At 45.8% G+C, this 14,800-nt stretch overlaps 1 protein-coding gene across 1 annotated transcript in view; it reads left to right on the forward strand.

Moving 5' to 3' along the window:
* LOC134566003 (vomeronasal type-2 receptor 26-like) overlaps positions 1–13,512 on the forward strand; it is a 50,806-nt gene extending 37,294 nt beyond the window's left edge. Inside the window, exon 7 of the mRNA XM_063425718.1 lies at positions 12,614–13,512. Coding sequence (XP_063281788.1) covers positions 12,614–13,512 — 899 coding nt within the window. The remainder of the gene's footprint in view (positions 1–12,613) is intronic.
* The last annotated feature ends 1,288 nt before the right edge of the window (positions 13,513–14,800 follow it).

Genomic DNA, 14,800 nt, shown 5'->3' on the forward strand with positions numbered 1-14,800 from the left:
TGATCTGGTTTTCTTTCTCAGAAAGAGGGTAGACCTTACCCCTAGGAGGCATAGTACCCGGTAACAGGTTTATGGCACAGTCATACTCCCGATGTGGGGGTAGTTTATCTGCTTCCCTTTTTTCAAAAACCAATGCAAGGTCTGCATACACAGAAGGGACAGAAACAGAAAGTGGTTTAGCCGTGGGCACATTGAGTGAACAAACAGGACGTACATGAGCCATACAGTCTTGTTGACAAGATTCCCCCCAGGAGAGTATATCTAAACAACCCCAGTCAAGTACCGGGTTGTGCTTAACTAACCAGGGAAAACCCAGAACGATGGAAGCAGTAGGGGAGTCAATTATTTGAAAGGTTAACCTTTCCTTGTGCAAAGCACCCACAGACATAATGATTTCTTGGGTTTCATGGGTTACCAGAGGTTTCTCAAGCGGTCTACCATCTATGGCCTCAACGGCCAAGGGTGTGGTCTTTTGGATCAAAGTCAAGGCTGCGGTTTTGGCAAAGTTCTCATCCATAAGGTTGTCTGCCGCACCTGAATCGATCAAGGCTTTAGTTGTTATGGTGGTTTTATTGACCAAAAGAGAAACCGTAATAAATGGTCTGGAGATGGACACATGAGGGGACAAAGTCATAACACCCGAGGCCGACCCCTCTCTAGGCCTTAGGTGCTGTAGTTTCCCTGTACCTTAGGGCATGCATTACAGTGGTGCCCCCTCTTACCACAATAAAGGCATAACCCCTCCCTTCTACGGTACGCTCTTTCAGCCTCAGTTAACCCCGTAGCGCCTAATTGCATGGGTTCAGGGGATGGTGGCCTAGGAGCGGGTAGTGCTAGTAATGCAGTACTGGGTAGAGCAGGTAACACCCGTGTATCCAGCCGTCTTTCACTACGCCTCTCTCTAATACGGTTATCAATAAGGATCACATAGTCTATAACTTCATCCAAAAGAACAGGCAATTCCCTGGATGCTATTTCATCCAGTATGTAAGCGGCCAAACCCTCCTGAAAGGCTGTTACGAGGGCGTCATTGTTCCAAACCACTTCAGCTGCTAGAGTGCGGAATTCGATAGTGTAATCCGCTACAGATCTATTACCCTGTCGTACCCTAAGCAGAGCTTTGCCAGCAGAAGCAACCCTACCGGGTTGATCAAATGTGCGTTTGAAAGCGGTCAAAAAGTCTGCAAAGGACATTGGGGAAGCATTCTCCCACATGGGATTAGCCCATGCTAAAGCTCTCCCTGACAAGTGGTTTATCAAAAAGGCTATTTTAGATCTCTCAGTGGGATAGGAACGTGGATTCATCACCAAATGGATGTCAATTTGGTTGAGGAAACCACGACACAATGCCGGGTCACCGCTGTAGCGCTGTGGCGGCGTCATATGCACTACATGGGCAGGAACGGGTACCGGAGTGGGAATGGGCTCGGGCACAGCAGCAGCAGCCTCCTGAACGGCAGGCTGCAAGTGTGCAGTGCGAGCCAGTATGGTTTGCAAAGCTTGAGCAAACTGATCCATACGGTGGTCCAAGCCATCCATTCTAGCCTCCTGATTAACTAGGAGCTGTGGTATGTCAGCAGGTTCCATTATGGCCCTGTAGTAATGTCACGATTCGGGGAACCCAACACGCTAACACACACACAGACACCCACACAGAAAGTGTGCAGTACCGGTCCTTAGAGTGGCCGGGCTAAGCACACACAGAATAGTCAGGAGACAAGCCGAGTAAGGGGAACCAGAAAACAGAATAACGAGAAACAAGCCGAGGTCAAAGGGTAGGAGAAAGTCACAAAATCAGTATAACAAGCCAGAGAGTACGTAACCAGAAATCACACGTTCAGAATCAATACTATAAAGCAAAGACCACAACAGGGCAGGGAGGAACAGGAAAGGTAAGTATTTAAACCAGAAGGTTAATTCTGATTGGCTAATTTCCAATCAGAATTAACAATCACACGTGGGAGATATCTAAACCTCCCACTGTGATTGAGGCACTGTGCCTTTAACGCCGGGTCAGGTGACTGACCCCGGCGTGTAACAAATTGGCCGGTCTCCCAGCGTGCAGCGTCATGCATGCTGCCGCCGGGGGACCCGGAAGAAGACGCGGGCGGCACCCGTGGCTGGGAGGATGCCGCCCGCCGAACACATGGCAGGAAGGGGACCGCGGACGGCTGGAGGGTGAGTGCCGCGAGCGGACTGCAGCCTCCCCTCGCAGCCGCCCGCGGGATCCTGACACATGGGTGAGGATGTGGCGGAACAGTTGAATGTCCCCATGTATTATTATAGAGCTCACCACCTGCTGCCCATAGTTGACTGTGATATATCTTCTATGTCAACTATCTTCTCACCGGCTGCTAGTGCTCTCATTGGGAAAATAGCCAGGTATTTTTCAATTAATTTGCCAAAAGGCAAATGACTTGTAATGACCAAATGGACAAATAATAAATTAAATCAGTCCTGATTTTCTTTAAAACTGGTGCTCTGTAGAGTTGAGCGGACACCTGGATGTTCTGGTTCGCCGAGTTCGGCCAAACTTTGTCAAAAAGTTTCAATTCGGGCTCGAACGTGACCCGAACTTGACCCAGAACCCGAACCCCATTGAAGTCAATGGGGACCCGAACTTTTGAGCACTGAAATGCCTCTAAAAAAATTCTTAAAAGGGCTAGAGGGCTGCAAAAGGAAGTAAAATGGGGATAAGAGTAGGACAAGTGCCCTGCAAACAGATGTGGATAGGGAAATCACTTAAAATAACATAAAATACATATAAATTAAAAATACAACTGAGCCATAAAATAGCACTAGATGAAATCTTTGATTTTAGCTTTAGGAAGAACATAAATCAAAATCTAAAGCATGGCTGTCAGGAGGATCACCAGAATTATCCTTTTGAGAGAGGGTTGGAGGGCAGGGTATTCTCTTTCATTGTTCAAACTGAGCTCTACTCCTGATGCATGGAGAAAAGCCTCTGCTATTGTGTACATAGATTATACTAAGTGACCCATAGGTTGAGGAGGCGGTGACCGTGGCAGTGTAGGTGGAAGCGGCGGTGGAGGAGCAGTAGGTAGACAACACTGTTTTATTTTTTTTATTTATTGTTACAAAAGTGCTACAGACTGTTACAATATTACTCTTCTCTGTTTCCACACAGAACCTTGTTTCGGTATTTTAACAGTGTAACCCAATCCCCGAACCAATTTCCCGTTACCGATTCGTGTATACGAACAACGGGCCACCCGGGCCCCTGGCGTGTGCCACCACTTAATCCATGTCTCCTTTCTAATACCTGAACAGCTGACCACCCTACGAGCGGAACGTGTCTCTAATTCATCGCCAAGGGAGCTGCGGTCTGCGGTTAACCACAGCCATATTGACGGTCTCAGGGCATTCTCATTCGGGCCCTATTTCCCGAACCCAAACTACCAAAAGACTCACGAACAAGGACCACCTACAGCCTGGCGTATGGCCTCAATTAGAATGTTGGTTTTGCGGTTAACCGCAAGTTAAGTGCCCCTTCCTGGCGGTCTCCGTTCGTTTCCCGAACGGCTGGGACAACCATCAGGAGAGCGGGGACCCCTGGCCGCTACTCGTTCCATGAGTTTGGGGTTGAGGTCCTGCTGCCCATTAACTCACCTAAAAACATGGCCGCCATCTCTGGCTCGGGACAAAAGACACAAACAGACTTTATATTGATGAGACTAGCCATACCTTTCGTGAGTTCTGAGCGCTATTTGACTATCTGTTGCGCTCAGATCTGGGCTACATAATTAATGGTAGAATGCACGAATTGTATATTAAAATGTTAAAGTTATGTATTTTTATACTGTTTTGTGTGTGGCACGAAAACGTGGGATTTTGGGCGCTTGGAGATAATTACATTGCCATAACCATTGGATTCATTATCTCCAAGCTGGGCGGTAACAATTTCAAAAGATACATTGTGTTTCTATTGGTTAACTACTTGCATTGTCCCTGTATCCCATCAGGTCCAGAGGGGGCTGTCCCTGGACCTGAGATTTCGCATAAATAGTGATACCTGTGTGCCATTAAACCCAGTTCTTGCTTGACCTACAAATTGCAGTCTCGACTCATTTTATGGGTAAAAGGGTATCCTAGCTGTACCATAGCTAGTGGGATTATTCTACATTTACAGGATTCTTGTGGTATACTGGCTGGAGCGGCTCTTCTCTCTTTCTACATCAGAAAACCAGACTATCCAAGCGGTCCAGCTTCCAGCTAGCCTGGAGGTAACCGTAACATTCGGTGGCAGCGGCGGGATCGTTCTGGATTTCCTAGGAGAGATACCGAACGGATGGAGAGTGCTTATGACAAATTGGGAACGCAAGCAACCTGCCAAGGAGGGAGCTAATTGCAGAACTGACGGAACTGGACCAGAGCTTCACCATGGCCGAAACCCCAATGACAGCTGGTGACGAGAAGACCAGGATTGTTTCGGGAGAGGCTCTCACTGTATGGACCGAACCCCTCTATAGAACTGTATAGCAGCTGATGGCGGAAACAGATGAGGACATACAAAAAGCTAGAGCCCACAAGCTCAGCCTAGTGACCGCACACCGCAGTATCGACTCAACCTCGACCGTAATTCCTGCAGAGAGCACTGGGAGGTCAAAGATACCCTATGCGGCTTTTAGACCTTTTTTGGAGAACGAGAGAGGGATTGATGAATACTTGGTGAACTTTGAGCAGCTATGTGCACTGCACCAGATCCCCAACAAAGAGTGGCCCACAATATTGTCTGGAAAATTATTGGGGCGAGCCTTCCGGACCTTAAGCTCAGAGGAGGTGACCCAGTATATCCTGGTCAAGGACACACTCCTGCGGCGATACGCTGTAACCCCATACACGTATCGCCGACAATTTCGAAGAACTAAATTGAAACCCAATGACATGCACATGGAATGGGCACACCGAATGCGAAGGGTGGCAAGCCACTGGATTAACGGGAGTAAAGCTGTGGCCGCTGAAGAAATTCTGCAATTATTCCTGTTGGAGCATTTCTATAATGGCATAGAGCAACAGGGAAAAGAATGGCTGCGAGACCCTAGAGGAGGCAGCCAAGTTAGCCGATGAACATTATGACTCACGGCTTCACGAACCCTCAAACTACCGAACAACGGCACGAGTCGAATATAAGGACAACTACCGAATGTCCCCTCGTACCAACTTCAGAGCTCCAGTGCCCGCTGGGCCCATACGATACTCAGGACCACCCAGTAATAACACTCCTGACCGTCCTAGACCAACGTGCTTCCGATGCAAACAACCTGGGCATCTCATGGTAAGCTGTCCTCTCAACGCTCACCAGACCTCCCGGAATTATAATCCCTCTTCTGGTCCCTCTCGCCCTGCCAGAGCACTCTGTGTCAACCAGGAGACTCCCATGGAGAAATATTAGGGACCTCTCCACGAAGCAGACCCAGTATACGCCACTTCTGATAACCGCCAACACCATAAACAAAAGGTATGGCTCGAGGGCCACCCCACAGAGGGACTAAAGGAAACCGGTGCTACTATTACGCTGGTTCAGAGCCACTTAGTGCCGGAGCACAAGCGATCAGGACAGACTGTGGCTGTTAGAGTCGCGGGGGGGATGTATATAAAATTCCTACCGCTAAAGTGCATCTTGATTGGGGAGCGGGAAAAGGGGCTGTGAACGTGGGCATAATGGACAATTTGCCTGCCGAAGTACTACTGGACAACAATTTGGGCCCCATGACTTCTGCCTATGCTCCATCATATAACAATGAGGCTAACCCGGTGACTACTCGAGCGCAAGCCCGGACGCAGCAAGAACCCTCACCAGTGCGGGAGACACAGGTAAGACTCACCCCAACCTGGACATACCCCTTGGTACCCCCCACTGACCCCTTGGGTCCCATACCCTGGGACACCCCAGCCACTTTTGAGACTAAGTCTAAGTCCAACCCGACCTTACAAAAATACAGAGAAATGGCAGAAACTGGAGGGGGCGGGTTAGATAACGAAACATTTATATGGGAGAAAGGGAAGCTATATCGACTGAGAAAAAGGGACAACATAGACAACAGCTAGTAGTGCCCCACAAGTACCGACAGGAGATACTAAGAATAGGGCATGATATACCTTTAGCGGGCCACCTAGCTGTGACTCGCACCTTACACCGCATCACCCACACCTTCTTCTGGCCAGGGGTACACACGGATGTTAGGACATATTGCAACACCTGCGATGTGTGTCAGCGGGTTGGGAGGAGAGGCGACCATCCTAAGGCACACCTGGTGAATATGCCCATTGTAGAGGAGCCGCTCAGCAGGGTTGCCATAGACTTAGTGGGGCCACTGGCTACTCCTAGTCCCTCCGGTAAGCGCTATATTCTTACCATGGTGGACTACGCTACCAGGTACCCAGAAGCCGTGGCCCTATCTAACATTCAGGCAGACACGGTGGCCAATGCGTTAGTTCAGGTGTTCACTCAAGTGGGTATTCCCAAAGAGATCCTGTCTGACTGAGGCACCCAGTTTACAGCTGAGCTGACGCAGCAGCTATAGCAGGTCTGCAAGATCAAGTCTCTCCTTAGATCCCCCTACCACCCCCAGACTAATGGGCTCTGTGAGAGGTTCAACGGGACCCTCAAACAAATGTTCAAAACTTTTACACAGAGTGGGCTGTCCCTGGACCTGAGATTTCGCATAATTAGTGATACCTGTGTGCCATTAAACCCAGTTCTTGCTTGACCATCAAATCGCAGCCTCAACTCGTTTTATGGGTAAAAGGGTTTCCATAGCTAGTGGGATTATTCTACATTTACAGGATTCTTGTGGTATACTGGCTGGAGCGTCTCTTCTCTCTCTCTACACCGGGAAACCAGACTATCCAAGCAGTCCAGCTTCCAGCTAGCCTGGAGGTAACCGTAACATTTATTATTATTTTTTTTTAATTGGTGTAGCCCCTAAAATATTGGGACATATAAAAAAAGAAACATTTGCGGCCCGCGGTGCATTTCTTGCAGTCCAATAACGCCATCAGGTTTTTAAAACTGTACGTCTCCACCAGACGGAATGACAGCATTTCAAAGGCCACAAATGTTGGCCTCCACTGCAGCTCGTGCATGTAGATGCCTGGTCATGCAGGTTGTGCTCAGGTTTAGAATGTTTATGCCTCACTTCAGGCTCTGATTGCCCAGCATGCAAACAACTAGTGTCTTGTCGTCAGCACATCGTCTGAACCCTCTTATGCTGTGCTGGTGCCACTGTGCGACCACCGCCTCTTCCTCCAAACTGCACACGTCACTTGCATGACCCACTCCTCAACACTGCCCTCCTTGCCTGTCTGCACACTGCAGAAAGCCACAGCAGTTTGCACCTGTGTTTCATCATCATCAGAGATGTGCTGTGGTGGTCCTCGCATGTCCACATCCTGAAACATAAGTGGTTGTGCATCAGTGCACTCAATCTCTTCCACTTCTGGGGCAGGGCTAGGTGGATGGCCAATGGAAACCCCACCAGCAGAGTCATTAAAAAGCATAAGAGACTGCTTCATGACTTGTGGTTCAGACTGCTTGGCTGATTTGCAAGGGGGTGAGGTGAAAGACAGATGGCCATGGGCTGCAGGTGCCAACTCTGAGCTTTCAGCAGGAGACAATGTGAAGGAACTGGAGGCACTGTCAGCCACCCAATCTACTATCGCCTGTACTTGTTCTGACCTCACCATTCGTAGAGCGGCATTCGGGTCTACTAAATAACGCTGAAGGTTCTGTCGCGTACTCGCACCAGAGAAAGGTTTTTCACTTGTGTGTGCAGCTGGCACAGATCGACCACGTCTTCTCCCTGCAACAGGAGCTCCACCAACACCAGCAGCACCACGACCAGGGCCACGTCCCTTTTTTGACGCTCTCCTCATTCTTTGCGTTCACCCACCAAACTAACAGATGGTTTATGTCAGGCGACAATGTAACCGCCAATAGTCAACAATTTTTTTTTTTTTATTGGACTGCAGGAAATGCATCGCAGGACGCAAATGTACATTTTAGTACCAAAGAAATGTGAATTAGTCAAATTGCAATGTTACAGCAGTATTTGACGGTTCTATTTGACTCTCAGATATTAAGTGCAGGCTACAAGTGTACTATTTACAGGGCCGCCTGCATTCAGCAAAAAAATGAAAAATCGGAATACCCTGCTCCTTGCTGAGGACTCAGATTTTTCAACTCACCTCTCTCCCTGCAGCCTGCAGCCAGTGGAGTCGGCCGGCCTCTCCTGATGATGTCAGGAGGAGGGGGTGTGACTTTCACTGCTCATCTCACAGGACCGTTGGGGAGTCTGGGAGAAGAGCAGAGGAAGTCACGCCCCCTCCTCTTGACAACACCAGGAGAGGCTGACTTCACTGACTGCTGGCTGCTGCTCCTGGCTCCTGCCCACCACTCCCTGACCCAAGGTAAGACTCAGGAAGGGGGAATACACTTTAGTTTTTTTTATTCCCCTCCTCAGCCCCTGTCCCTTACCTCAGCCCCTGTCCCCTTAGTCAGCCCCTGTCCCCTCCTCAGCCCTGCCCCCTTAGTCAGCCCCTGTCCCCTACCTCAGCCCCTGTCCCCTTAGTCAGCCCCTGTCCTCTCCTCAGCCCTGTTTCCCCTCCTCAGTCCCTGTCCCCTTAGTCAGCCCCTGTCCCCTACCTCAGCCCTGTTCCCCCTCCTCAGCCATGTCCCCTTAGTCAGCCCCTGTCCCCTCCTCAGCCCTGTCCCCTCCTCAGCCCTGTCCCCTCCTCAGCCAGCCCCTGTCCCCTTAGTCAGCTCCTGTCCCCTCCTCAGCCCCTGCCCCCTACCTCAGCCCCTGTCGCCTTAGTCAGCCCCTGTCACCCCTCCTCAGCCCCTTTACCAAATTGTAGCCATCAACCTACTTCGGCCCATATCCCCCCCTACATTTTTGAAACCCCCAATTACAGCGTATACCCTCCACTACAGCCCCTGTCCCCCCACTACAGCCCTGTCCCCTTACTCAGCCCCTGTCTACTGGTTTTAAAAGTGTAAAGTTTGGGTGTATGTGTATGTATGAGTATGTCTGTATGTGTGTGTGTGTGTCAGTATGTCTGTGTGTGTGTCAGTATGTCTGTGTGTGTGCCAGTATGTCTGTCTATGTGTGTGCAAGTATGTCTGTCTATGTGTGTGCCAGTTTGTCTGAGTGTGTGTGTCAGCCAGTATGCCTGTGTGTGTGTGTGTCAGTATGTATGTCTGTGTGTGTTTCAGTATGTCTTTCTGTGTGTGCAAGTATGTCTCTGTGTGTGTGCCAGTTTGTCCGTGTGTGTGTGTGCCAGTTTGTGTGTGTGTGTGTGTCAGCCAGTATGCCTGTGTGTGTGTGTGTGTCAGTATGTCTGTCTGTCTGAGTCAGTATGCCTGTAACAGTGTCTTTCTGTGTGTCTGTGTGTGTGTGTCAGTATGTCTGTGTGTGCAAGTATGTCTCTGTGTGTATGTGTGCCAGTTTGTGTGTGTGTGTGTGTGTGTGAGCCAGTATGCCTGTGTGTGTGTGAGCCAGTATGCCTGTGTGTGTGTGTGTGTGTCAGTATGTCTGTCTGAGTCAGTATGCCTGTAACAGTGTGTCTTTCTGTGTGTGCGTGTGCCTGTCAGTGAGTGTGTTTTTTTTTGTGTGTGCCAAATCAGCAAGTGTATGTGTGCTTGTCATTGAGTGTCTGTTTAGGTGACGGCCCCCCTCCTGCCTCCCCCCACCTTTCAATCACATGGGAAAGGTGTTTACTCTCCTCTCGGTGCAGTGGGCCACTTGACTGGATTTTCCCCCAAAGGCCTAAGGCTGCCAGCCCTCCCCTGACTATTTAGCACCTAAAAAATTATTTGAGAGGACGTGGCCTGACCGCGGAGCTGAATGGCTGTGCACTAATTTGGCTCCCAACAACCCGATAGACAATCCACCGCAATCAGGCTAAAAACGAAAATGGGAAACCCCAAAAAGCACAATAACCCCCAACGTACACCAGGGAAGACAACCATGCAAAAATACGGAACTTTAAATGGCTATTTTAAAGATCCGATGGTTTGCGAGGCGGAGGCCGCAAACCGCAACATGGTGCCAGCAGACCAAAAAAATTGAATTTTTAAAACTGCGCTGTAACCACATTATTTGATGGTTCTATTTGACTCTTAGATATGAAGTGCACTCACTAAATTTACTTTTTAGCACCAAAGAAATTTGCATTTTTCAAAGTGCGATGTAACCACAGTATTTGACAGTTCTATTTGACTCTCAGATATGAAATGCACCGCAGGCCGCAAGTGTACTATTTAGCACAAAAAAGTGTGATTTTTTTAAACCAACAATGTAACAGTAGTATTTAAGGGTTTTATTAGACTGCAAGAAATGCAGTACGCAAATGTACTATTTAGAACCAAAAAAATTGCAGTATTTAAAAATGCCTAGATGTTGCCCACTGAGCTACCAGAACAGGATTAATGTAATGTGCCTGGCACACATGCAGTTGCATGTGCACTGCACTCTCTCTAGCACTGGGCTCAGGGCAGGGTACAAAAATGTAGTATAGCACCCACAAAAATAATCGCTGTAGTTTGCAGATTCAATACCAGAATTCTTTCCTAATCTGTCCCTCACAGCTGCAGCATCCTCTCCCTACACTAATAAGAGCTCATGTGACGTGCAGCAATACGTGACTTGTATATAGAGGCTGGGTCACATGCTGCACTGGCCAATCACATGGGTCACATGCTGCACTGGCCTTTTAAAACGCGCCATTAAATCGCAGAACACCGAACTCCAGACCGAACATACACTGAAATGTCCGTGTTCGGGTCCGGGGTCCAAAAACCGTAATGTTCTGTACGAACCCGAACTTTAAAGTTCGGGTTCGCTCAACTCTAGTGCTCTGTAAATGCTTTGTAAATGTCTGTATCCTATAGATTACATAGGCTTTGCATGTGTAAAGCACGAATTTGAAAACTGATGCATTCGGCTGAATGGGTAAAATTCTGTGAAAATCTAAGAATGTTGATGAAATTAGGCTTTAGTAAATAGGAGATATGCCAATATGTTTGGAATCTGGCCATTATTAAAAAAAAAATTGTAATGAGTGAATAACTTCAACTGTGTACAATCACCAGTAAAGCCTAGCGGGGAGGTTGCTGGTGGCTTGGGGAATACTAGCTATAGCAGGTTGGAGTGCATTTGGTTTTACTTAACATGTCACTCAAAGGACTGGGCACCTGTGGTCCAATAATTAAAATGCTGAGAGGTTTTAGGCATCCTCTGGTCCTTTACTTTGCTACATGAAATCTGATTTATGTAGGACTGTTTTCCCCAAAAAAATGTTATAGAAAGGAACATGCACGCATACTGCATACATATGATTAGAAAATTAAATAATATCAACATTAATCTAATATTGATTTCAATCAAAGCAAATGTGTTTCTTAGTTTAATATTCTGAGCTAAGAGCCCAAAATATTCTTCACCCACCCTTATAGCCAAAATTCCAAATATGCAAACATTACATTGGAAATTAGACATGTGGTGGAATTCACCAATTTGAAAGTGACAGAAACTGAAAAAAAAAATTAAAAGCGATTCATACAGAATGAATCAAAATAAATTGTTTCAGATCTGTTTGTTTTAACAAGGATAGCAAATTAGAGCATTATCTACTACACAAATGAAAAAAACAAAAATAAGGAAAGGGCCCAGTCTGTGATATCTCTGGCTGATTAAATGACATATCCCAGTCTGTGATATCTCTGGCTGATTAAATGACATATCCCAGTCTGTGATATCTCTGGCTGATTAAATGACATATCCCAGTCTGTGATATCTCTGGCTGATTAAATGACATATCCCAGTCTGTGATATCTCTGGCTGATTAAATGACATATCCCAGTCTGTGATATCACTGGCTGATTAAATGACATATCCCAGTCTGTGATATCTCTGGCTGATTAAATGACATATCCCAGTCTGTGATATCACTGGCTGATTAAATGACATATCCCAGTCTGTGATATCTCTGGCTGATTAAATGACATATCCCAGTCTGTGATATCACTGGCTGATTAAATGACATATCCCAGTCTGTGATATCTCTGGCTGATTAAATGACATATCCCAGTCTGTGATATCACTGGCTGATTAAATGACATATCCCAGTCTGTGATATCTCTGGCTGATTAAATGACATATCCCAGTCTGTGATATCACTGGCTGATTAAATGACATATCCCAGTCTGTGATATCACTGGCTGATTAAATGACATATCCCAGTCTGTGATATCTCTGGCTGATTAAATGACATATCCCAGTCTGTTATATCACTGGCTGGATCGATGATATATTCCCAGTCTTTGAAATATGTTTATGATATGTTGTGTAACTTTGCGACCGACTGTCAGCTTTACTCATTCACCCTTAGGGAATAAAGGGCTTCTGAATTTCAGAAATGAATCAAATTTTTGGACAAAATTCAGTCATTCCAAATCAACATTTTCCAAATTTTGAACAAACCTAACTTAAATGCATACATAGGTTGTTATCATATCTAGATATCTGAAATTCTAAATGCTATCTTTTCTATGGTATAATATTCTGAATTTCTCTTTGCTTTATTAACACAGATAGTAATTGCCAGAAGTGTCCTGATAATGAATGGCCAGATGAGAGAAAAGCGAAGTGTATTTCCAAAACAAATGAATTTTTATCATATGAAAAGGAAATCATGGGACCACTTTTTAGTTCCATATCTATATTATGTTCAGTCATAACAATCCAGATATTAGGAATCTTCATATGTTTTCGGGACACTCCCATTGTCAGGGCTAATAACTGTATCCTCAGTTTTCTCCTCCTGGTTGCCATTATGCTGAGCTTCCTCTGTGTGTTTCTGTTCCTTGGTCGTCCTGTGGATATTACCTGCATATTGCGCCAGGTCTCCTTTGGAATAATCTTCTCAGTCGCCGTATCTTCTATTCTGGCCAAGACTGTCATGGTTTGTATTGCCTTCAAAGCCACCAAACCAGGCAGCTTCTGGAGAAAGTGTGCAGGAATGGGTGTGTCTAATTGTATAGTCTTGATATGCTCCTCCATCCAAGTTCTGATTAATGTCATCTGGCTGTCTATTTCTCCCCCTTTCCTGGAGTTTGACATGATCTCTTACCCTGGGAAGATCATTATCCAGTGTAATGAAGGTTCAGTTATTGCTTTCTATTTGGTATTAGGATACTTGGGGATCCTGGCAGCTGTTAGTTTTGTTCTAGCTTTCATGGTGAGGACATTGCCGGACAGTTTTAATGAAGCCAAATACATCACCTTCAGCATGCTGGTATTCTGCAGTGTTTGGATTGCAATGATCCCGGCCTATTTGAGCACCAGAGGGAAATACATGGTGGCTGTAGAGATATTTGCCATATTGGCTTCCAGCGCTGGGATACTGGGATGTATATTTTTCCCCAAATGTTACATTTTGGTGATAAGACCAGAAACAAATACCAGGAAACATATATTTGGGAAAAAATAAGTCATAATAAAGATGTTTTTTTCAGCAAATTTACTGCAAGGTACATACAGAATAACATATGTATTTATGTACTAGGCAAACTATTCTCCATATTAATGTGATTTTTGAAGACAAATATGTTAGTACCCAAACCCTAAATAAAATTAAATAAATAACCTAAAGAAAAACACTAAAAAAGGACACTAACTTTGATACTACATAATTAATGTGAAAACTTTCCTTGTATACTTGGATTGCTTTGTGTGTGTGACCAGATCTCTCATGTGTCCACAATAGCAATATGTTCACTCACCTGACCTCAAAGTAGGATGATTCATGGTGCAAGAGCAGATCCTCCAAAGCACTTGAGATTTTTGTTTATAAAAAGACTTCTATGTGGTTAAAATATTGTTCTCTACCAAATTTTGTTGGGAGAATATAATTCTTCTGACATCCATAGTCTACCAGTTTTATTTTTTTCCATAAATTAAGGTTGTATTGTCATTCAGCAACAATAGTAATAAGCAGTGAAAAAAAGACACAAAGGTCCCCAAAAATAAAAGTTTTCCTTTTTTTTTTTATATGGCCACACGGTGCTGTTTAAGAATGGACAAGTGTAAGCTTAGATGTGACTGTTTGAGAGAAGACTTCTAGACATTGTATGCAGTCAGACCCTGATCACCTCTGTTACATAAGTCAATAAGCAGCTGGCTAATATTGGTATTCCCCAACACCTTCCCCACAAGGCATGAACACTCTCCAGTACTGGAAGCATGGAATCCTTCCCGAAGGATGATATGGAGAAAAGCAACAAGCAAACTAAGAGAATGGAATCTTAGCCCCCAAACAGGCCGGACCGGTAACCCGAGACCAAACAAAGCCTGCATCCCCCGGTTGTTAATCTTCCTGCCCTTCAACTTGACATCCTGTCTGGAGTCGATATGTCAAAAGTCTCTGAAAGTCTGCATAGTAAAAAGCTATCATCCTGTCCATTTGTCCATATAAGTCTGAGAGCGTCCCTGTGCCAAAAATTTCAGTCCATCTAATCATCGTAGGCCCTCCATCTTGTCAAACCACACTGTTAAGAAAGGGGGTATGCATTTTTTAGTTTTTCGAACTTGTTATGCAGTATTCAATATTCTAACAGGAATCTTTCGTACGCAGCTGTTGGTATGGTGGTGTGATGTAAGGTTTGGGTCTGTTTGTCTACCAGATTTTACTTGTAATATTATTATTTATTTTGTTAAGGAACTTGTAGGATACAGACGGCTTCCAGACTATCTATATTCTGGAATTTAAAACCATAATG

This window comes from Pelobates fuscus, chromosome 6 (assembly GCF_036172605.1).
Source record: "Pelobates fuscus isolate aPelFus1 chromosome 6, aPelFus1.pri, whole genome shotgun sequence".
NCBI classification, from domain to species: domain Eukaryota; kingdom Metazoa; phylum Chordata; class Amphibia; order Anura; family Pelobatidae; genus Pelobates; species Pelobates fuscus.